Source organism: Pogoniulus pusillus, chromosome 26 (genome assembly GCF_015220805.1).
Source record: "Pogoniulus pusillus isolate bPogPus1 chromosome 26, bPogPus1.pri, whole genome shotgun sequence".
Taxonomy (NCBI): domain Eukaryota; kingdom Metazoa; phylum Chordata; class Aves; order Piciformes; family Lybiidae; genus Pogoniulus; species Pogoniulus pusillus.
Genome location: NC_087289.1, coordinates 19495629 through 19519223, shown reverse-complemented (window position 1 = coordinate 19519223; position 23595 = coordinate 19495629). Strand labels below are relative to the sequence as shown.

Genomic DNA, 23595 nt, shown 5'->3' with positions numbered 1-23595 from the left:
ATCAACTCAAATCTCCTTGCTGCTTATGACAATCAGTAAAATAGGAATACAAGGTTCATCGACCTGTGGGATGTTCTAGGCCTGCTTTGTGCTCCTCCACCTGACACACTGACAGCTGTGGTGACTGGGTTTGCACACTGTGAACACTACACCTGAAGTTAGAGGTTTTGACTTACTAAAGCACCATCACTCAAGTGGTGAACTAAACCCCACTGGTGGTGTTGCTGGTGAAGGCTGTCACAAGATGCTACTTCAGTGCAGAGAGTGCTTTGAGTTAAGATGTTTTGATGGCTAGAGGTTAGCAAGATGTACATACCAGCTATGGGTAGCTGGTTTCTGCCTGAAAAACACACATCAACACGGTGGTGACCCGGGCTGGAGCATCCCCTGGCCTTTTAGGTGGATGTCGGTGTTCCGTTCCTCTGAGGGGCTGGCAAAGTGCTTCTGCCTGGATTTCTGTGGTAGGCAGAGGCCTGTGGCATGTGACAAAGACAGACACCATGGATGAGTGGCTCAATGCCCCGCCACGGTACCTGGCTGGCAGGAGGTGTGAGGTGGCAGAGGTGCCCATGGCTGTCTGTGGCAGACCTGGGCTCTACGTGCCCCCTCATCACTGGGCCTCTGCAGCCGCTTCCTCTAGGGGACTGGCACACACTAAACCAGCAGAGTTCATTGCAATAATCACCCCCTCAGTTGTGCCGTTTAGCACAACTTGGTATTTCACTACCGAGTGCCAGGTGGCTGAGAAAGTCCTACTGGTCGGCGGCGGCGGCTGGCGCTGCCCTGCCCAGGGCACCGGTACCTGGCCTCGCCTTGCGCCGGTGCTGACCGGCTGGAGGGGCGCGGCTGGGCCTCCCTCCGGCCTGGGCTGCGCTAGGCAGGTAGCGGTGCTGCGGCAATGGGCTAATGCCCCGAAGGAACTGGCCCAGAGCGCCGCTGCACCCCGGGGTTCCAGCGCCAAATAACCCCCAGGGCTAAGCTCCAGGGTAGGGCCGAGGAGGAGGAAGAGGAGGAGGGTGGGGCGGGCAGCCGGTGCCGGGGACGCCCTCTGTGCGAGGCGACGGGAGACGGCGGGGGCTCTGCCAGCACACCGGGCAGGACCGCGGCTCCCTCGCTTCGCTCTTCCTTTCTTACCGTCCCAGGACTCTCCGGAGCCAGCCGGACCCGGAGTGCCGGGGAGGCGGTTTTCCTTCCCGGCGGGGTTCTGTCTGCCGGCAGGGCGAGAGAGGGGCCGGACTTGGCTGCGGAGCTATCCCGGGCAGAGGAGCGCTGAGGAGGAGCCCGGGCTGAGGGACCAGGACAGCGGCTCCGCTCCTCTGCTGGGCATTGGCTCCTGCGGCAGGAGAGTCGAGCTCCGCCCTGCTCTGGATCACCGCCGCGGCTCTCCGCTACGCGGACCTGCGGGGCTCCGAACGCGGGCAGCCTGGAGAGGCTGCTCCTGGCCGCTCCAGTGGGTGCGCGTCGGGCGGCTTCCCAGCCCTTCACGGTGCGGCATCCCTAGGAGGTGAGTTCCCCCTCCCTGGAGGTCCTTCGGATGTCTTTCTGCGGTGTCGGGAGAAAACGGTTGAGACTGGAAAAGATCAGGTGCTGCTGCATCCGAAAGAAAAGAGGGGAGAAAAAAGAAACCCCAAACCGTCCAGGAGATGTGACTGCAGAGGCTAATCTACCGGGGCCTCCGGGACGGAAACTTCCAAACCCCAGGACGGGCTGGCAGCTGCCGGGAGCAGGGAAGTGTGGCTGGCAGCGTGTCTGAGGCCAACACCTTCTGCCTGCCAGCATGTCTCAAACGGTTGAGGGTGTTAATGGGGAGAATTCATCAATTAAGCAACATCCCACTTTTTTCCCCCTTAAATATTTTCCACATGTGCTGTTCTGAATGGTAAGCTCATTTTGTTTAATGATGTAAAGCATTCATGTTGCATGTCTTCTGTTTCAAGGTGCTTTCCCTAGCTGTGATTAACCGTCTTGCTTTTCTGTTCGAATTAAACTGGAGCACTGAGACAAGCAGTGTCTCATCGTACAGGCTGGTCTTGGAATTGCCAGCGAGTTTCTTCCTCAGATCGACCTGTTGGTAGAGCAGAGGTGTCTTCAGTTTTACTGGTGGTTGTAACATGCAGGGCCTTACTTGGGTCAATGGCCTGTTAAAGCATGAGCAGGCTGGGAGGGATCTGTTGAAAGCAGAGCCTTGATACATATGAGTTTAGGTTTATTTCTTGCAGGCATTACATGGTGTAAGAGAACTCAGAATGCTGCTGAGACACCGTGAGCTGTCCCATTGCCCTTGGATCAGAATCTTCATTACTTCATTTGCGTGCAACGTTCCAGCTGTAGTTTTTGTACCTGAAACGCAAAGCGTAGTGAGTTGATCTCTGAGGCTGTTGCGGTGATGGACAACATTCCCTGGTGAATTTAGTCCCTTTCAGCAATAACAGGGGACAGGTGCTGGGGCTGGGATGTTGGAGGAGGAAAGAAATGGAACAGGAATAGTTAATTGCTTGCAATTCCCAAGCATGGGAAGCGTCTGGCAGTGGTAGGCTATGGCTCCTGTTGTTGGGGCCTCCTGTAATTGGTGTAACTGATTCCATCTTTAAGCAGTGGCAGCTTCAAAGGTTGCCTAGAAATGGTGGGGAGCACACCTGGTCACCAAATACATTGCTTTGCAGAAAAGCTCATTACTTTGGCCAACACTTGCAGTGTATTTCTCTTAAGTTTTTAAATACTTTTGCTTGACAGCTTTGACTCAGGGGCAGACTGGTTTCCCTGGCTGGTCTGTATCTCCCCAGCTGTGTCATCACCTCCCCTTTGGGTGATCTCACACTGCCTCGTGGGAGGTGTGCTCTGATGGGTGCATCCAGAGCCACTGAGGCACTGCTCCAAACTCCAGTTATTGAAAAATGAAAGAGAGTAGATCTTGTGTTTTTAGAAATAAAATCCCAGACGGGGGGGGGGTGTGGGGGGTGTGGGGGGGGGTGTGGGGGTGTGGGGTGTGTGTGTGTTAGTGAAGAAAAGCCACACTTTTCAGATGAAAACTCTGATGGAGTTTTTGAGCAGCCTTGGGCAGCAGTTATTTTGATCCAAGGTGAATGGAAGAATGCTAAATGAATACAGTCAGTCTTGACCATCTCTCGCTTCGACAGCATCCGTGAGCGGAATGCTGCCTGCCACGTCACCCTGGCGTGGCACTTTCTGCCCTGAGAGTAGGTGGCCACCCTAACTCTACACTTTACTCCAAAAGCCTGTGTGGAGTATGTGGTAATACTAGTGCCCTTCATGCCTTGGAGAATGTTGTGCTGTTTATAGACAGCTGCCTAAGATCAGCGAGTAGCCAGGTCTATTTTCTGTACTTTTGAGGCATATCTGAAGGATTTCAGGACAGGGGAGTTCTGCCGCGATGCGGTGTGCTGTACTAAGTGTTGTTTTCAAGGAAACGTTAGGAGCAGGTTTTAAAACTTTGTGACTTGTGGTTTTTTATATGTCAGATCTTATTTTCTGCTTTGTACAATCATGTCTCTAACTCGGTGGTGAATTTGAGCAGAACTTTTCTGGCCTGTCCTGCAGGAAGCGTATTTAAGTCTGCCAAACAGTGTGGCTGGGAGCCTTCCTCTCCAGCATTTGTCTGTGAGCAGTTCTGGATACAGGATCTTTGGCAAAAATGACCCTTGTCTGTGAACCATTGTGGGGTTTCTAATGAGATTGGTTTGCCACCTGCATCTCTCTGGGGTGTTATTTTATTTTAGAGATGTTGTAAATGTATAAACAACCTTCTGACCTTCCTCGCTTCCATCTTTTGCTTTATTCTTAATTTCCTTCTCTTCCTCTTCCTTCTCTCTCACAATCCTGTGTCCTCAGACATTCCTTACTGCTGGCTTGACACATTTACCAAGTGACCATTGTTTCACAGCTGTTTCAGACAAGAGGAGGAAAGAGCTTGCACAGCAAGACAGGTATCCTTCAGGAGTTAGTGAGCACTTGCTAAATATCTCCATCAGCTAAGCTCTGATTTTGTTTGAAGGCATCAATCTACCTTGGTTTTCATCCTCTGACTCCTGAGTGATTTTGGTGTCTCTGTAGAGCTCAGTGGTGGAACCCCTGCATGTATACATCAAACTAGCTTCTCCATTTCATGAGCAGAATTAGCTTTAGGGTTGTGAACAGTGAGACCAGAATCTCCAGGCGACACTGCAGTCCAGGAGCTCCTTTACCCTTCACAGGGTAATATTGTGAGAGACAGATTGTTGTTCTTTTTCATGGAAGTTTCTTATATGTAAGGAATTTGTATTCAAGACTCAGATGTTTAGGATTATATGTTGTATTGATTGTAATCAGTCAAAACAACATTGGCTTCTGTGGGAAGGTTGTTTGTGAGCTATTAATTATTTTCAGTCTACTTGGCATAATGTGAAGGATTATTAACATAACCAGTCTCGCAGGTGATGATAAATTCAGCAAGCATTGCTTCTGCTTTTTAGAGTATGGTTTTCATTATTGTTAATCTTTCACATAGTTGTCCTCTTCCAGCTGACACAAATTCCTTTTACAGATGACCTATGCCTTGTAATTTGCCAGAAATTTAGGGTAGCTTTTTATTCCAAGTACAGCAACCTCTTCCCTAAGGTAGTGACCAAACCCAAAGCTTTCATTTAATCTCGTAGAAAGCAAAACATCATGACATACCTCAACATTGCAAAGTTGTCTTACTTTAAATTCTGTCTCACTAATCCATCTTAGGGGGAAGAAAATATATGCTAAATCACAGGACAATTTTTATTTTTCCCTTCTGATTTTCCCTCATCAATATGACCAGAAGAAAAATTGTTTTCAATTGTTCCTGTATATTTATTTTCAATATTGAGTCAACAGCCTTAATCTTAGAAGCCAGACTGAGAATGGACTTAGTGCTTTTGTGGCTTGGATGGACATTTGTTTTAGGGAATATATGTATTAGTTTCTTGCAGAAACTAGTATCTAGGTTGAAGTGAAACACCATCTATGCAACCTCACTCCTTTTACTGTCTCCATTGAATGAATTCAGGTAATTTCCAAGTGCCTGCTGTGTGGTACCATGTGGTACTCACTACTGTAGTGTCCCATAGGTTCAGTGGCTTTTGAAAATGGAGCAATAAAACATAAATTCCTGAGAAAATAACACAATAACAGGAACATCTATCTGTCATGTCATCCAAAATGTGTCAGATATGTTAATCTGCTAGTAGTCTAAATAGAGACCTACTTGTGTCTATCTGTGGGAAAGGAAAAAAATAGCCTTGCTCCCTCCCACACTGTTAATACAAATGTGCTTTTCTTTTCACATGGCAGTGATATATCCGCAGTTACAAGAAATCAACCTGTTCTTGCTTTAGTTGCTACTTTGTTTTGGGGCACTAGATGAATTGAGACTCACTTCATAAGGTTAGAAGTACTCAGGCTGCTCTTCTGACGAAAACATAAGCTTTCAGTATCTCTCCCTTCCAGCTCTTAGAGACTGACTGAACTTTCCCTAGTCTAAACAAAACTTTGGTGCTGCTGTTTCTGTTGTTTTCATTGTAGACAATTTTATTTTTCAGTTTCACTGAAATCAGCCCTGCATTGTTCTTTTGATACAGATGGCTTGCTGGAGCTTGAAATAAGCTGTGATGAAAAATATTGTTTATCCTAAGCAGACCTTAAACACAGCCTTAGTGTTCAAAGCAGAGAGTGCAGGGCACCCGCCACAAGCAGTGATGACGTGCATCGTCTCCATGTGTCCCTCAGTCTTTTTGCTTCCAATTAGGTATAAATGTGTAGCAATGTAACTAATTGCTCATATCCCTCTTTTCTACAGGCCTCCACAATTAAAATGTGCAGACAAGTAAATGTTAAAAAGGCATAGACAAGTAAATGTTTAAAAGGCATGTATGCTTCTTGTCTTGACTTTTAGCTCAAGTCACATTTCAATGGCAAGGAAATTTCTATCCTGCCATTCATCTCTTGTGATGTGGTGCAGCAAGTAACAGTGTAAACTATACTCCAAAATACCACTTACAGAGAACAAAGAGATGGCTGAGGGAAGCTGGTATTGTTAGTACACATTAAGGCTCCTTCAGGAGTATGGCTGATGTCAGAAGGCAGCAAAGTGTTCTCTCAGCTTCGTTTCCTGAAAGTCAGATTCAGATGAATTTCCTTTGTCCTATAACTCAGCTCTCAAAGTGATAAGCTCAGACTTAGTGGCAAAGGGGACTTTATTACGAATGACATAGTGACTTTTATATTCCATTATTATACTTGTTTGTTGCTTTTTGTTTGTTTTTCAGATGTGTGTTTTACTGACAGTGTTTGGGCTCTTGTTTTGGTGAGTGAGATGGGAACAGGGAAGTGCCATTTTTCATATTCTGCAGCTGCACAGCCAGTGTACTACAGTTCCACCTGTGCTGGCAGGGATTTCCTGGTTTGGAAGATTAATTAGAGTTGAGTAATTCTGAGTTCCTCTAAAAGAAATGATTTTTCTTTCCTGCATGACAAGGGAGATTGCAGTCTTTCAAGACTGTAAACTTGTTCAGACCTATCAATAAAGCAGTTGGCACCATTTAGATGCACCTGACTGTCTGCATTCAATTCTGTCCTGTTACAAGGTTGTTAGTACAAGTAGCTGCCATGACCTCTTTTACCTGAATTTTTGCACGAGCCTCTTTTTCTTTCATTCTTCCATGTGCAACTAGATAGTCAAACACTTCTCCCCCACTGGCATATTCCATTACCAAATACAATGTCTTTTCAGTTTCAATAACTTCAAATAATTTTACAATATTGGGATGATTCAGTATCTTCATTATTCGTACTTCACGAAACAACTTCTGCAGACTAGTAGGATTTAGCTGGGTTTTATCTATGATTTTCACAGCAACCTCTCTTCCAGTAAGCACATGCCTTGCCAGTTTCACTTTGGCAAAATTTCCTTTGCCTATTGTTTTCAGTAAGCGATAGTTTCCAATGTGAGGATGCTCTTCATTGGTAGACGTAATGGAATTTCTACATCGGGGGATGTTTTGTCTGCTACTCGACTTGATAGGCTGGACGTGGGGTTCAGTGTATCCATCCACTGAGGTATGGTTCTCCGTGTCCCGCTCGTTGACGGTGGGCAGCGGCGTCCGAGTGGACATCTTGTGGGCCCCGGCAGCGCCGCTCCCAGCGCTCTGAGGATAAGGCCGCCCGCTCTTCTAGGCCGCGGCGGAGGCCGCCGACTGCCCCCGCCGGCAGAAGGGCTCTGCAGCGGGACCTTGACCGCCTGGACAGATGGGCAGAGGCCAATGGGATGGCATTCAATAGCTCCAAGTGCAGGGTACTGCACTTTGGCCACAACAACCCCATGCAGAGATACAGGCTGGGGTCGGAGTGGCTGGAGAGCAGCCAAACAGAGAGGGATCTGGGGGTGCTGATTGATACCTGCCTGAACATGAGCCAGCAGTGTGCCCAGGTGGCCAAGAGAGCCAGTGGCATCCTGGCCTGCATCAGGAATGGTGTGGCCAGCAGGAGCAGGGAGGTCATTCTGCCCCTGTACTCTGCACTGGTCAGACCACACCTTGAGTACTGTGTTCAGTTGTGGGCCCCCCAGTTTAGGAGGGACATTGAGATGCTTGAGCGTGTCCAGAGAAGGGCGACGAGGCTGGGGAGAGGCCTTGAGCACAGCCCTACGAGGAGAGGCTGAGGGAGCTGGGATTGGTTAGCCTGGAGAAGAGGAGGCTCAGGGGTGACCTTATTGCTGTCTGCAACTACCTGAGGGGTGGTTGTGGCCAGGAGGAGGTTGCTCTCTTCTCTCAGGTGGCCAGCACCAGAACAAGAGGACACAGCCTCAGGCTGTGCCAGGGGAGATTTAGGCTGGAGGTGAGGAGAAAGTTCTTCCCTGAGAGTCATTGGACACTGGAATGGGCTGCCCGGGGAGGTGGTGGAGTCGTCGTCCCTGGGGCAGTTCAAGGCAAGGTTGGATGTGGCACTTGGTGCCATAGTCTAGCCTTGGGCACTGTGGTAAAGGGTTGGACTTGATGATCTGTGAGGTCTCTTCCAACCTTAGTGATACTGTGATACTGTGATACTGTGATACTGTGATACCTCTTCCAGAAGTCCTTGTCCTATCCAGCATTTTTCATCCAGACAGAAGTTTGCCCTTGCTCTCATTATCTCTTCTTTCCAAGTCTGAAATTATTCTCCCTATTTTACTACATCTCAGAAGACAACTGCCCTGCTTGACTTGAAAACTTTAACTGATGTGGTTTCTACTGTAGCTGCCTGGTTTGGATAGCCCTGGCTTTCATGTGGAAACAGTTTGGGTTTGGTTTTTTTTCTCTCTTCTCTTCTTTGTTGTTTCCCCTGCATTCAGTTGGCTGAATGGCTCGGACTTCTGCCTCACCCTGTTAGCTTGTCCTGGTTGGATTCCAGAAGTCAGAGGGTGAGGAAATGGCCTTTTTCCTTGTGAATTTTGCCTCTGGCAGGTTATTTTGTCCATGTCTACTGCATTAAATGGACCTATTTCTTACCATGTTATGAAATGTTTTTGACTTGCTTAGGAGAGCTAGACTCTGGCTTTGTGCTCATGTTGAAATATCATTGGATGCATGGTAGCAGTTGGCTTGAACACTGATTGTTTGGGTGGACAAGCACTGCTTGCTTGGCCTCGTGCCTGTCAGGATGGCAATGTGGTTAGCCCTGCTGTACCCATGTCTGAGGAAGCTGAAGGAGCAGTTAGTGCCTGTGTTTCTGTAAGACTGTCCTCCTTTAGAAGCAGAGTAAGGACATCACATGCAAAGAAGGCAGTGCTGAAGCCTTCTGATCCAAACCAGGACCTAGCAGGCAGATGAGACATCTGCAAAGTGAAGTAGCATGGACATATGTTGGTGTTGCTTTTTGAAACATCCTGGTGATAAGTGAACCAGAAAGATGACCTTTTCACACACAGTTCTCCCAAGCTCAGTTGTTTGACTCTGCTAGAGATGCTCGGCTTCCAAGGCAGTGGGCAGTGGCAGAGGTTCTGTGGGCAGCCAGCGCTCTGGCTGCAGACCAGGAGTGCTTTCTCTTTCTGAAGCTCCTCAGATTTGTGAAAAACCATGCTGCAGTAACAGCACATGGCAGGCATAAGATGTCCTTGGTTTCGCCACCTCTAAAGTAAAGGTGAGTCTGAGTGCCATTATTGAGTGTTCTGTTGCTACAGTCCTTCTGAGGCAGGTATGGTGAGGCAGGGGCAGGTTGGCTAACAAAGAACTGAGGCAGAACCTGCAGCAAAGCTGGTGAGTTCAGATGCACCCTCAGAAAGTAGCCATGTTCCTTGGGATTTCTGGCACAGCTGTGTGCTTACAGTTTCTGTCTACTTCCTGGAACTCAAGGATTGAAAATAATGGTAGGCAGTTTAAGCTGTATCTGCTATGGGCTCTGCCGGCCTAGTTTGGTCACTTTGATTTAAACTGGGGTAGATAACACCATGATTTTAAGCAGTCTTAGGTTTTGCTCTTTCGTTTTTCCCTCCTGTGCTTTTTAGGAATGGCTTGTTTGGAGAAGGCAAGGTGGGGAGGCCTTCTCATAACTGGGAACTGCCAGAATAGCAGACCTTGGCATGTCACATCTCTGAATACAACATGTGGTTGGAATGACATGAAGTCAAGATGAAGAAGCATGGGAAGAATGGAAAGACAGGGGACAAGAAGGGATAAGAGGAGGAAGGAAAAATAAAGGGGATAGTGTATCATCCAAAATGAACAGGGGAATGTGGAGAGAAGGGAAGGAGTTCATAAGGAACAGAGAGATTTCTAATCTGGTTTCTACTTTAGGCGCAAGCTATAAAAATATATGTATTGATATATCACTCATATGACTTGCTTTGAAGGCCAGGCAGATTTTCCATGAATAAAACTCTTTATTTCTCTCTGACCTGTCATACTCAATCTTTTAAAATAGTTATGATTTAGCAGCAACTGGAAGGAGATATTTGAACTGATCTCCTGATTCCACTCTAGCATCCAGAACCAACATGCCAATCAATGATTAATAAAAGCTGAAAGAAGCAAGCATGTGCTATGGACACACATCTCATTGGAGATGACAGAGCATCAGAATGAGGTGTTGTCTTGTTGTATTTTCAACAGATCTCCACCAGCCCAGCGCTAGCAATGTTGATTTGAGATTAAGAAAGAAAAACATTCTTAACAAACACTTGGGAAATCTCATTTGAGACATGTAACTTTTTTCCTTCTCCTAATCTGTGTCTAGGTGGAATTTTGGTCACAGACTGTTTTGGATGTTTTGAGGGATTTATTTTGGTATGTGGATTTGTTGGTTTGTTTGATTTTTTTGTTTGTCTATCACTTTGTATTTCATTTGTCTCATGCAGTTTTAAGGAGGTAGACTAAAAGCTGTCAGCTCAGCTAGAGGGCATTTTTTGATGTAACAGAAATTGTCTGACACTGATTTTGAAACCCACACTGACAAAAACTGGAAAAATAATTTGATAAATGGCAGGTCTCTGCCAAATACCTTTGAAAAGGTCACACTTAGCCAGCCAGTTTGGAGAAACACTGTGAAAAGAAATTGAGTTAAGCTCATTCTTTAATCAATTTCCCCTTAATGTCATTACAATGTACATCAGATAGGAAAAACTGGAAGGAAAAAGGTGAATTTGAAACCTTGGAAAATCACAGTCAACTGTGAAGGCTATAAACAGATGGGATTAACTGGAAAAGAGCAAAATGTACAGAACCTGACATGTACTTAGCACAGACTGGTTTGGAAAGACAGCAAGATTTGAACTCATCAGGATAGGTTAGACTGGATGATCTTGGAGGTCTCTCCCAACCTGGTTGATTCTATGATTCTATGAGTGTTTGTGTGTGTAAGCTTACATGTGTGGGTATGTGGAGTCCATCACAACAGATCCAGAGTGTGAAGCAGATTGTGATTTTCTGTGCACTGAAAAGGTAGAAGCTACTCAGAATCTCAGTATCTTGGGTGAAGCAACTGCAGTAATGCAGAACTGGCAATCAGCTTACTCTACAGGCATCCATTTGTAGTCTTCCGACTTCAATAGCCTTAAATCTAATCCCAAAGTGTTTGTGCACCATTATTTGCTAAGCACAAAGCACTTTGCTAAGAATCAGATCAGTTGTTTGCTACAGGGACTATCAGTCATTTTTAGCAGCATGTTCCCCATCAGGATGAAGTGCAGTCAGAAGAGAGAACTCATCTTTCATGTGAAGATTGGGAGGAGAGATGTTATGATAACTGAGGGTTCTGATAGTCTGCAGGCAATGCCACAGGTGTACCCAGTACATGGAAAAACTTGCATGTGCCACTGAGAGATGTGTGATTGAACGTTATGTTAAGAGCTATCTTCCTTAAGAGGGTGCTTTAGTCAGTTTGCCCAAATGGATTCATTTCAGAACGCTTTGTTTCAGGCCAGATGCGTAGCATGGGGCACTGAGTTATACTTTCAACCCACACTACAGAAGTGCCTTTCAGGTACGTCCTTGCAGGGAGTAGAAAAGCAGTATCACCCTAGCACAGCATTCAGCAGGGCTGGAAGGGACGGGCCCCTGCAGGAGCTGTCACCACTGTCAGGAGGAACAGAGCATCTTTTGTTGAGCCTCCCTGCATTATTATTCTAATCCAGGGTTTACCCAGTGCAACAGCGCCACTTCTTTATCTGATACTAATTAGGGGCTGCTCACATATTTATCTTTTGAGAGGTTTTCACCTGATCTTTAACAATTTGAAATAATCAGGTTTTTAATAGAGTTCATATGGGCAGGCCACTGCAGAACTGCATGTCTAGCTCCTCAGCTGTTGCAGGCAGGGCAGGAGAGAAAACAACAGAAGAAAATTGGGCTCTGTTTTTCAAGGTACGTTTGTGGTATCCAATAGTTTAGCTGAGCACCATCAGCTCTTTGTGTGAAACGATTAAGCCACAAAGTGTAATGTCATACTCTTTGACAGCAAACCTGACATCTTGTAACAGGACCTCGTTTTCCATATCTATGTGCATTCCTCTGTGAAAAATGGTAGCTTGGGGTGTGACTGAGATTAAAAGAGATGAGGTACACATCTCTAATACCTTACTCAAGGCTTTCTTGAAGGAGCGTTCAGCACTAAAGTCAAGGTGGAAAGCTTAAATATACAGTTTGAAGTTAAATTGTTAAAGGATTAAGTGTTAAATTACAATGTTTTAAGAGGTTATTTTGGAAATGTTATGTGCAGAAATTGGCATAGGCTTTTTGCTTAAGTTTACAGGCAGTATTTAATGAATGGAGACTTTTTTCTTCACTACAGGATAGAGAAGGTATTTTTGTATTGTGGCCTTTCTAGGTATTGGACTCATTTGTTGTTAATGGTGCTTGAGAACAAAGATAGCATTTTTGAGGTGCAAGAGAGCTGATACTTCTGCTGTTTTGAGACACCCCTCCAGTCCACACTGTAACTGATTGAGCTTAACTTTTGTCATAGTTGGCAAAAGACATTTTAAATATAGTTTAATGACAAGTTGAGGATGTGCTTGAAGTTCCAGTTTAAGTGATTCTGCTTTTGTACCAGTTCTGTGGTGGCACTAGAAATGCTGTTGGATTTGCTTAGGAGAGCTAAAGGCAGCATGGTCTCTTTGCTGTAGCAGCTCACTGCAGTTGAAGATATGGATCACTGCAGCTGAAGCAGGCTTGCGAAGTCCTCTGCTTGCAGCTCTGTGGGTTAGTGTACAGTAGTAAGGATACAGATCTATGGGGAGATGGATACAGATCTACGGGCAGACAGGTATGTAAACACTTCCATATGCCAAATGAGTGTGGGCTCTCATTACCATCCTGCCTTGGCCTTCCATAGTCATCGTTATCTGATGGATAATGTGTCTGCTCCCAGCTTCGTGGCGGGATGTGGCGTACAGGACTCATGCAGAATGCTGGGAGATGTGCTGCTGTGTGTGGGCTGCTGCAGTCCCACCAGATACTACTTTAGAACAACAAAGTTATGGATGTCAGGCCAAGGTCTGTCATTCCTTGCATATATTAAAAGACAGAAGGCCCAGTTGCTGTGAAGTGGCAGAGGGGTGGATTGTCTACCTGTGTGCAATGTGCACAGTCTGGAAATCAGTAGTTTTGTTAGTCTCTTACCAAAACAAAGTTAATTCACAGTATAAAGAAGAATGCAGTGAGCTAGTCTTCCTTAGGAAAGCAGCAGTGGTTAGCCAAAGCTTTCTCCAAAGGTGTTTGCAATGGTTTGGTGTTTCCAATAGTTGCTCCACTGTGGGGGAGGTAAAAACAGCAGGGAAGTAGCATTGAGAAACCTTTCTTCAAAACACTTCTCACTGAGTACTAGCATTCCTGTGATAGCTGTAATGCAATCATTAATTCATTGCTGTACTGCTGGAAGCAGTTCTCTGAGCAAGACAGGCTCATTCTGGCATGGTTTTTGCTTTGTCCCTGTCCTGATCAGCCTAGACATAAAAGTAGGCCCTAATCAGTTACTGAGATGTGCACAACAGTTTTCGTGGTAATGTGATCATGGTGGCCATAATCTGTGTTTCCCTGTCCTTTATTTTCTTTGGAAAGTCACTGGTACTGGCACTGCAGTTCTCACACAGAGGGAAGCCTACTAAGAGCTGGTGGCCTTGGGAGCTATGATACTTGGTGATGCTAACTCATTACTTCTCAACCAGATTTCGGAGCTCAGGCAAGAAAGGCTGCTGCTGTAAGCAAGGAGTGCATGAAAGAGGTTTTCCTATGGGGTTTTTGCCTTCCATTTGCTGCCCAAACAGGAGCATATTTCTTATAAGCTGCAGTTCATGTCTAGGAGCAGTCTGGTTGTAACTCAAAAAGGAATCCCAGGGAAGCTAACTGCACTCTAAGACAGTCTTCCAAAAAGTTGTACTGGAGCTAAATGATCAGTGAACATCAAACCAGGTTACTAATGTCCTGTTCTTTGGATGCTCTTACATCCTGTCATTCCAGAAGAATGGTATGTGCCCTTGCTTATCAAAACCACATTAAACCCCAGCATTATGTTGCCATTCTCTCAGCTTGGAAGATCAGTTGAGCTTTTTCCTTTTCAAGCATCTTTGTGCACTGAGAAGGATTTTTTAGGATCAACAAGACCAGTTTAGCAGTGACTGTGTCATGTCCTTAGCTGGGCTGCAAGTTTGATTGCCAGGAAAATGATTCACTTAGGCAAAGGAGAGCAATCCAGTTCATCCTACAGCTCTCATTCCTGTGCAGCTAACAGACATTAAAAGAAGTAATTTATACTTGGAAGAACTTATAGAACATACATGACTTTACCTTCCTAATTAGCAGCTCTGCTCAAACTTCTTGGCCAGGCACTTTCTAGAGTGGAATTTTGCTACTGTGTTGTGGGAGTTCCTCAGTTGACTCTAGGTCAGTTTCTCCTGTGGAAAACTTTAGGAAAGTACAAATTCCAGTGGGAAATCCCAGAAATTTCCTTGGGCACTTCTCCTTTGGGACTAATGGTTCTCTGGTGACTGGAAAGCCTGTCTTCATCCCAGTAAGCATTTCCCCTTTTGGTTAGGTAGAACTGCGTTCTCCCTTGTGAAGTGTCAGAAGTAGTAAAGGAGAAGGCGCGAGCGATGCAAGCAGTGTGCATGCCTAAAGCAATACCAAACTCAGTGGGGATTTCCTCCACCAGATTGAAAGGACTGTGGCTTGCAGCACTGTGCTCTTACACCCTTAGGAAGAAAATATATGAGAATATAGAATCTCAAAGTAGTAAAGAGGGGGAATACTGTTGGCCAATTCATTGTGGGAAGCTGGGGACTCATATAAAACATCCTTGGTGATGTGAAAAGAACCCAACTAGTTTCTGTTGGAATTTGTCTTTGTCCTTGCATTTATTACCAGAACTGCAGTGTTCCAGAGACTTCAGGGACCCCATTGCACAGGCTATAAGGCCAGTCAGAGACTTCTAGAGAAGGTCATGTCCGAGTAAGGCTTCATTCAGTAAGTTTCCAAAGGGTTTAAAAGCTATATTAGGAGATAGAAGAGGGGGATTTCAGTCAGGGATTGGTAGAAAATGCTTCATTAACATTAGGCTGAGGAAGTTGTTTTTCCATTATCACAGAGGGAAGGCAACACAAGTTAAACTGAGGCCTAGAGCAGAAACATTTACTGGAAGCGTTTACATGTTACCTAATACCTTGACATGTATTATTCAACTTGTGTAATGTCAGCCGGGGTGGAGCAGGGAGGAATGGCTTTACAGAAGAATTTGTTTGCTCCCCATGGAATATTTTCCCGAGCAGAGCTACCTTCTTTGGCAATGAGGTACATTCCAGGAATTAAAAAAATGCTCTTCAGCAATGTTTTTCTGAGCTGCTGGAATGTGTTCTCTTGCAAAGGTGACCAAACCTTGTCCAGCTGGCTGCTCTGAGCAGTGATGTCCTGTCAGTCTTTCACTATGGTAAGACAGACTTGCAACAAAAGCCCCCTGTGAGCCCCCTCCAAGCAGGAAAGCTGCGCACTGAAGAGTGGAGCCATTTAAATGGATGCACTTCTCATACTGGAAACCAAACTCCACTTTCCCTCTCAGAGGTGTATGCAGCAAGTGCTCTCCTGAGCAAACCACTTATGTATGTGCTTCAGTTTGCCTGACGTGTCTAAAGGACCTTCTGAACAGCAGCCAAATGGGCTACATGTTGAGAAAAAGGCAAGAGAGTTTGTCTGCTCATGTTAGCAATGTCACAGCGATACAGCAAAGAGGATGGGAAGGAGAAATGGAATTGGAAGCATGAAGTTAAGCTGGCATCTCTCTGCTTCCCTCCATATGTACATAGCATCCACGCAGACAGTAATTTCATGATTCACCTGCTGAATGATTTGTTTTGCTGACAAAGCTGTGATAAAGAGAGGCTTGGCATCATTTGCATGGGTGCTTAATCTAAAGGCATGAGTCATGCAAATGAAGCTTTCAGACTTGTTGTGATAGATTGTCAGATAGTGGGTGAAGCACACACATATTTTGATTTGATTAATCAATACCTGGAAAAAAATGTTGTAAAAAGCGGCTTAGCACAAAGTCTGGAGTTTCCAAAAGAGTAGGGCAGGCTTCATTTGTTAGTTTTGAAAGTTGTAATAATACTACTACACTTTTCCTCTTATGCTGCAACAAGATTTTTTTCTTCTTATTTTTTTCCTTTTCTTTTTTAATTTTTTAATGGCATTTATCCAGATTTAGTAACGTTGCCTACTGAGAACTAAAAATGCAGATGATGCATATGTAGCTCGAGGAAACAGTCTAAAATTAATTCCTAGAAATAACATGGCTTCTCCTGATTCAGGATGACTGGACTGTCTAGCAACAAAAGGTCGTGTGGAGTATTGCTCCAAAAGGTACACTGGCATTTTAGGAGCATTCCTGCAGACTCTCCTGGGTTGGTTGTGTAGTGCCCATGAATAACACTTGGTGTTATTAATAAACAGTGTGAATTGTGTCAGAGCACGGGCTTGTCTGAGGGCGAAACTCATGGCTCCACATCACAGGAAGTTAAATTAATAGAAGTATAATGAGAGTGTTTCTGTTTGTTCCAGCAGAGCAATGAATATTTCTCATTCTCACTGATGCCAGCATACCTCAGCGACTGTTTGCACTGATCTTAGTGTCGAAGAACAATTTTGTAGCAAAAGAAATTTTGACATGATTAGACGCTCACAAATTAGTATTAGAGAGGTTTCTAGACACTTGAAACCTCCTTAATAAGAAATCTCTAAATGCCTTTTGAATACCTGTCTGCCAGATATGTAATTTTGATAGTCCTTTTAAAAATAGAAGCTCATAAGTAGTATTAAAATTGTTCACCAGAGGGAAGAAGTTCAAATCTGAGATTTTAAATAGGGACTCAAAATAGTAGTCTGTTAGTAGCTAAGGACTGGTATTTTTAGAGGAATGATGCTGCATGTAGTATTGTTACTTTTCTTGCACTCAGTGACTTTTGCAGTTTCACAGTAACTTTTCCAGTTTGCCCTGCTCTGTAGGTATAGATAACTACAGATGTCTCAGCTTTCCAGTAGCCTGTAAGAATCACTGAGGGTAAAGTGCTCAAGTTTTTCTGTGGGCTAGTGAAATGTCAGTGCAGTACTTGTGTTTTATGGTAGCAGGAATGTATCATATTTGCTTTTATTGCTTTCTTTGGTTGTACATGGCATAGTTTGTGCCAAATAAAGAAAGATCTGTTATTGAACAAGTCCGTCATGGGTCACTAATGGCACATGACCAAACTCAGAAGTGATGTTCACTGTGTACTGCAGATCAGTAGATGCATTTGACTCAAAGGGTAACTAGATTAGTGTAATTTAGGGGCTGAAGGCTCTGTGTTTTCTGTCTAATGGCAGTTCTACAGAAAATGAAGTCTTGCTAAACTTGGCTTACATCAATGTGACTGGACAATGAGCTTCTCTAAATAAACTTCACAAAACATTATTTGCAAGTCTTCTGCAAGGCCAAGGTCAGCAGTAATATCATGTACTCCATATCCAGAGTAATTAAAGAGTGTGATAGGCTCAATAGTATTTGTGATCATTATTAATTTTCACAGTTGTTACATCTGTTATCAGAGTAGCCAAGCCAGAGAATAAGTGTGCAAAGAAGGCAGGAGAGATACGAGTTTCTTTAGACCATTTGTATTTCAGTTTCTGTAATGAGTCTCTTCCTAGTCTTTGCCTTGGGCTGAGAATACTAATATGCTATTAACCCAGGAGATGTAAAACATGCTGCACTGTACTTGGAAGGGTGTCAGAAACTCCTCCAGTAAGGATGAGAAGGTATTTTATTGCCTTCTCGATCGATGGACATTCTAATCCTAGTTAAGCAGTTTAGTGAACTGGTGCTACTGCGGTAACGGTAATGGTGAAGCCTGCTCTTTGGTCATCATAATTAGCATAATGCAAAGATGATCCACTAATACAGCAGCTCCTATGCTCGAGATGCTCTCTGACACATTGCAACCTGCTGGACAGTGAAGCACATTTTTAGCAAAAGAATAAGTAAGCTGTCTGTGCCCTACTTTTTGTCAAAATGTGCCATGGGATCTTTGTATTTGATTAGAAAAGTCAGCAGAAATATCACAAGGGAGCTCAGTGCCTCATCTTAAAACTGTCACTTCTAACAATCCAGCGCTGCTTTTTATTACAAAAGTAGTTAATATTGGGTATGAGGTCATACCCATTAAATGGGCAGTGTTGATAACAGCTGGTGGGAGACTTGGCTGTGTGGTGTGTGAGGTTATGTGTGCACAGAAGTCCTGGTTCTATTAGACACCAGATCTTCAAGGGACTTTTGATGAAAGGCTGTTTTGTATTGATGCATGGAACAATTCTTGGCAAAATCTCTGTTAGCAAATTGGAAAACCGTTTGGAGTTTTTGTATATGAAGAGAAACCATAGCAGCAAAGTCAGACAGCTCCTTCAGCATGGTGTTGATCTTTGTAAAGACCCCGCTCGTCCTAACTCTGAGCAATGTTTTTGGTCTTCACTGCCTGACAAAAGATGAGTGCCCACATGCTCCATGAACAAGCTGCTTTGTGAAGTGCAGCCATACCCAGAAGCTTCTGTTTGCCATGAGTAGATGCAGAAAATAAGCAATGGGGTAAACATTTGCTGTAGTACAGAATTGGTGACAATGAAGTACCTTCAAGTGGTTTCTCTACAGATAGGTGATGAAAAACAGCCGCTGCTTTGTTACAACAGCATTGGCATAACTAGATTAAGAATGCCACAATTTAAAACTGTCATCCTGAGAGCTCATGATGGTGGAGTTTTTGTGGTTTGGAAGCTGATGATCTGCCTTCTATGTGTGGATTTACATGGAAGCATAGGAGAGTTCAGCTCCCAACTCCCACTGCCCTGCTTGCAACCTCTGGACAGAGGGACCTTCCTTTCCAGTTCCCCCAGTTCCTGGCCCAAATTTGTGCAGTTTAGGAGAAGCAGTAGTTCTCTATGGAACCAGCAGCACAGCCAGTACTCCAGAAGGAGAGCTTGAGGTCTCTTTCCATCTTGAAACTGCTGCTGCGCACCAGCTCATGCAGCTTGCCCGAACGGAGAAAAGAGGAAGGAGCTGAGCGCACTCATTCGCAGCCTGCCTCTGCCGCGATGGGTGAATCAGCTGACACGCTGGCACTTCTGCTCAGGGAGGCTGAGGAAGAGGCCCTCTTTATCGAGTGACTTTACATCAAAATTTTAAAATGAGGAGCCTCAGACACTGAATTGAAGTGGGGGAACAGAACCACTGTGGTTCAGTCCAAGGGTTCTGAATATCTGGGTGCTGTTTGAGGTGCAGCTGTACAGAACAGCAGTAGGCTTCTCTGGCGCCTGTGCATATACTGAAAGTTCTCGGATCAATTTTCCACTAAATTTCACACATATTGAATAACTTGGCTTAGCAAAGCACTGTTAAAACCTGCTTGTTCTTGCCACAGGCTGTAGCTTCATTAGCCAAGTTCAGCATCCGTTTTGTCTGACATCTGCAGTTGCAGTCACTCAGTCCATTATTTGCTGCTGCCTCCCCCTTCACCAGAGTCAGTGTGAGAAACAGAGAGAAGCTTATTATAGACACATGCTGGTGCATGCACACAAAACGGACCCACGTACCGTACAGAACACCTTTGAGGGGATGTTGTGCTCACGAGCTTGTGCTGGTGTGTTATGCTGTATTTTTCACCATCTCACGAGCACCTATCAAGGAGAGGTCCCCACTGGCAATTGTCAGCTTTGATTTCACAGCTCGTTCTAACACCTGCAGAGATGGGAAGGTCCAGTCCAGCAGAACACCACTTAGTTGATAGCTGAAACTGTTACAGGATCATGCTACTTACAGACCGTATCCTCTCTGTCTTATCATTTATGTGTTGTAGTACTTTAGTCCATGAAATCACGTGCAGACGTAGTAGATGGAATGGTGTAGTCAGCAGGAGCAGGGAGGTCATTCTGCCCCTGTACTCTGCACTGGTTAGACCACACCTTGAGTACTGTGTTCAGTTCTGGGCCCCCCAGTTTAAAAGGGATGTTGAGATGCTTGAGCGTGTCCAGAGAAGGACGACGAGGCTGGGGAGAGGCCTTGAGCACAGCCCTACGAGGAGAGGCTGAGGGAGCTGGGATTGGTTAGCCTGGAGAAGAGGAGGCTCAGGGGTGACCTTGATGCTGTCTACAACTACCTGAGGGGAGGTTGTGGCCAGGAGGAGGTTGCTCTCTTCTCTCAGGTGGCCAGCACCAGAACAAGAGGACACAGCCTCAGGCTGCACCAGGGGAGATTTAGGCTGGAGGTGAGGAGAAAGTTCTTCACTGAGAGAGTCATTGGACACTGGAATGGGCTGCCCGGGGAGGTGGTGGAGTCGTCATCCCTGGGGCTGTTCAAGGCAGGATTGGACGTGGCACTTGGTGCCATGGTCTGGCCTTGAGCTCTGTGGTAAAGGGTTGGACTTGATGATCTGTGAGGTCTCTTCCAACCCTTATGATACTGTGATACTGTGATACTGTGTGATACATTTTTAACATTCAGAATTCCTTGGGAACCTCTTGGTATTTCCTTTTTATGAGATTAAATATTGGTTTTGTTAAAACCTGATCCTTGTGATGATTGTTTTCTAAAGGCATGGCTCGAATAGTCACGCCAAAATTATTTGCCTGCTTATTAACACCTCTTGAATTTAAGTGACTAATGAGAGATGCTGTCCCTCAAATGGTTACAACCATAGGCAACAGGACAATTTTTTTTTTCTGGTATAGATGAATAAATGACTTACAGTGTGAGAGAAAGGTTTTGTTAATTCCCTATAAGCTATTTTGGAATGTTACAATCCAAACTGTCTTTCCTCTAGTAACTACTCAGAGCGTCATGTTATTTTCTGTACAGAAGATGTTCTAAAGCCTTTTGTTTGGCTGACAGTAGGCAGCAGGCTGACAAAGGAATGGCCGTGCAGTGCCGAGTGACAGTTATTCTCTCTACCGTTGCTCACACAGCTTTGAATGTAACTGTTTTGTTTTTTTTTAAGGAAAGAAATACTCATGTTATTCTCTATTCACCACAAAACGTTCCTATGCATTAACCACCCAAAGCTGATGTGGTTTCTAGATGTTACTGTTGTATCACGGTATCAAACAGGAGCAAGATGCTATGAACATTTCAGTCTTGTGATAAGTGATTTCTAAGCATCTTCTGCCCAGTATTCAGCTGTGTTCTGGATCATTGTCCTTTAAATTCACTAACTTGAATTGTCCTCAGACCATTTTTTTCTCTTTTAGGTCAAACACCCTTCACACGGCATTTCCTTTTGCATTTCATTTCTCCCTTTGCCCAGGTCTGCCGCCACATCTCGGTAATGCCTGCAGATGCACAGACAACTTGTGCATTAGTTCCTCGCTTCTGATCACTGCAGTGACATGGGCTAGAATAATGCAAACCCAGAATGCTGAAAATGACACATTTTCAAGTGACCAGGAATGTGCCCTAGGTGTACAGCTGTTTCACATGCAAAGACATGACTCAGATACAGCCTTTTTAGACAAACCCCTTTTGTTATTCTGAGAACACATGTAACAATAGCCTGGGGGTGGGGGGGTGTAGAAGAATAGAACATTTGTTGTTTTGTGAAGGCGGTGGAAGGAGAATCTCAAGATAAGGAAATTGGAAATTAAAATTATATTTAAAGTCTGTTTGTTTCTTTTTCCACTGCCACGTAGGATATAAAAATATTTTTAGAAGATGTTTTAAGACAAGTTCCTTATCCCTCTTGCACACACTGTCCATAACAACTCTGTGTGTGGCAAGAGTATTAACATTGTGCAAGTTAATCAACTGTAATATGAAAGATGCTGATAACTACTGATTAAGATCTCTTTACTCACACTGTTAAATACTGATTTGGAGGTATTAAAACACCAAATGGAATGGAAATTTGAAGCCAGGGATTACAACTCTGCTGAAAAACTATGGTTTGTTTTCATGAAAGTCTATTCATAACTATTGTAGAAATTGTCTATACAGGACTGTTTTTAAGTGCTTGGGGCTTTGTGCTTGATGGACACTTCAAAGCATCATTATTCAATTGAAAAGATGGCAGTGGAGTAAAAAGATTTTGGAGTTCCTGAATTGTAGCCTTCTGCTCAGTCTAGTAACTTACTCACATGATATTTGACTTACACTTTACAAAGACTGCCCTGAATCTGCTAGAACAACAACCTAATGTTGCAAGATCCAGAGTAAATAGCTCTTTTATTAAAACAAACAAACAAATCCCAAAACGTTATCTAGCCCTCCCAGGCACAGACCCATTTGTCATCAGTGAGGCCAACTACTGAGCCAAGGTTTGAATATCTAAGCCAAGGCTATCTGGAACATTCAAAGTCAAAACCACAAGTATTACAGCGGTTTGAAAAGTTACAGATCTGGGAGTGTTTGCACTACTGGATTTCATTAATACCTTATTTCTCAGAGATATATTTCAGTAGCAATGTAAACTTTAAATAAAAGAGACAAGTGACTTGGTGTGCTGAACTAAACTCCGTTACTTAGGCCGTGATCCATGGAGATGATACTGCCTCTGCATGTTCTGTACGCTTGCCTGATAAACCAGTTACTTTCGTTTGAAAGCTACTGGCTTTTTTTTTCCAGGAAGAAGTGCAGTCAAGTGAAGTTACCACACTCCTGTGGCATGAAGAAGCAGCACGATGCTCAGAAACATCGCTCTCCGCTGTAGCACTGAGCGACCTTAAAAGATCTTTTTGAAAGCAGGAAGGGGAACTGTTAACCAGTACACTCAGCAGACAGGCTGTGGGGGCGATGGCACGCAGTAGGCAAGACTTCTCCTTAGCTCTTTCTGCCCTTCTACTGAGGTTTGCCTAGATATGTTGCATGCTCATCCTTCATGCAAAAATAAATCCCACTTACTGAATAAAGTGGGGAGATTCTTGTCCTTCCCACAATTTTCCAGTCAATTCGTGTTGTGGTTGGTTGGTTGGTTTGAACAAACAACTAAATATTCCTGAAATATTTTCTAATCTAAATGTAATTTAGTGCCCTAAGAATCAGTAAGTGAAGCGGATGGGGAAGTGAATCAGTCCATCTTTCTTCTTTAAGAACTGGAATAACTGGAAAAAATGAACAGAGAAAAATAGACAGGACTAATAATACGGCATGATTATTAGCGTAAGGATGTTAAAATACGCATCATGTGATGATCCTCTGTTTGCATGGATGTGCTGTGCCTCGCCCTATTTTCATTAAAGGCAGGAGGAATGTGGCTGCTGATTTCGGTGGGTGGGGACGGGACTTGCTGCGTGCAAAATGAAGTTGTTTCGTTACTAGTTACATTCTGGCTTTGCTTTCCTTTGATTGCTACTTTTAAGCCTTAGAAAACCACTTATTTGTTATACGGACTGGTTTCAATGCGATTACTCCTAACAGCTCGGCACCGAGGCTCTTCGCACGAGGATGCATCTCGCAAACCACTGGCAAGGCAATAAGCTACTATAATGAGGTCTTCCCTGCTGATTTCCGAAAAGCCACTTCGGAAGGCGGCTCTTTGGTGAGCCCTTTTCATTGTGAGCACGGACGACCGCCTCTTTCAGTCTCCCAGAACACGGCTATTGAATTTTT

At 44.5% G+C, this 23595-nt stretch overlaps 2 protein-coding genes across 2 annotated transcripts; one reads left to right on the top strand and one right to left on the bottom strand.

Annotated features, from left to right (window-relative positions):
• The first annotated feature begins 500 nt into the window (after nucleotides 1-500).
• On the top strand, nucleotides 501-23444 carry LOC135186930 (uncharacterized). The gene is made up of 3 exons (XM_064165129.1): nucleotides 501-798; nucleotides 973-1504; nucleotides 22612-23444. The coding sequence occupies exons 1-3, from the start codon at nucleotides 501-503 to the stop codon at nucleotides 22694-22696; spliced, it is 915 nt and encodes a 304-aa protein (XP_064021199.1). The 3' UTR covers nucleotides 22697-23444.
• On the bottom strand, nucleotides 6588-7227 carry LOC135187196 (serine/threonine-protein kinase MARK1-like). The gene has a single exon (XM_064165765.1). It carries the CDS (start codon nucleotides 7134-7136, stop codon nucleotides 6588-6590), a length of 549 nt encoding a protein of 182 aa, XP_064021835.1. The 5' UTR covers nucleotides 7137-7227.
• Nucleotides 23445-23595: the final 151 nt, after the last annotated feature.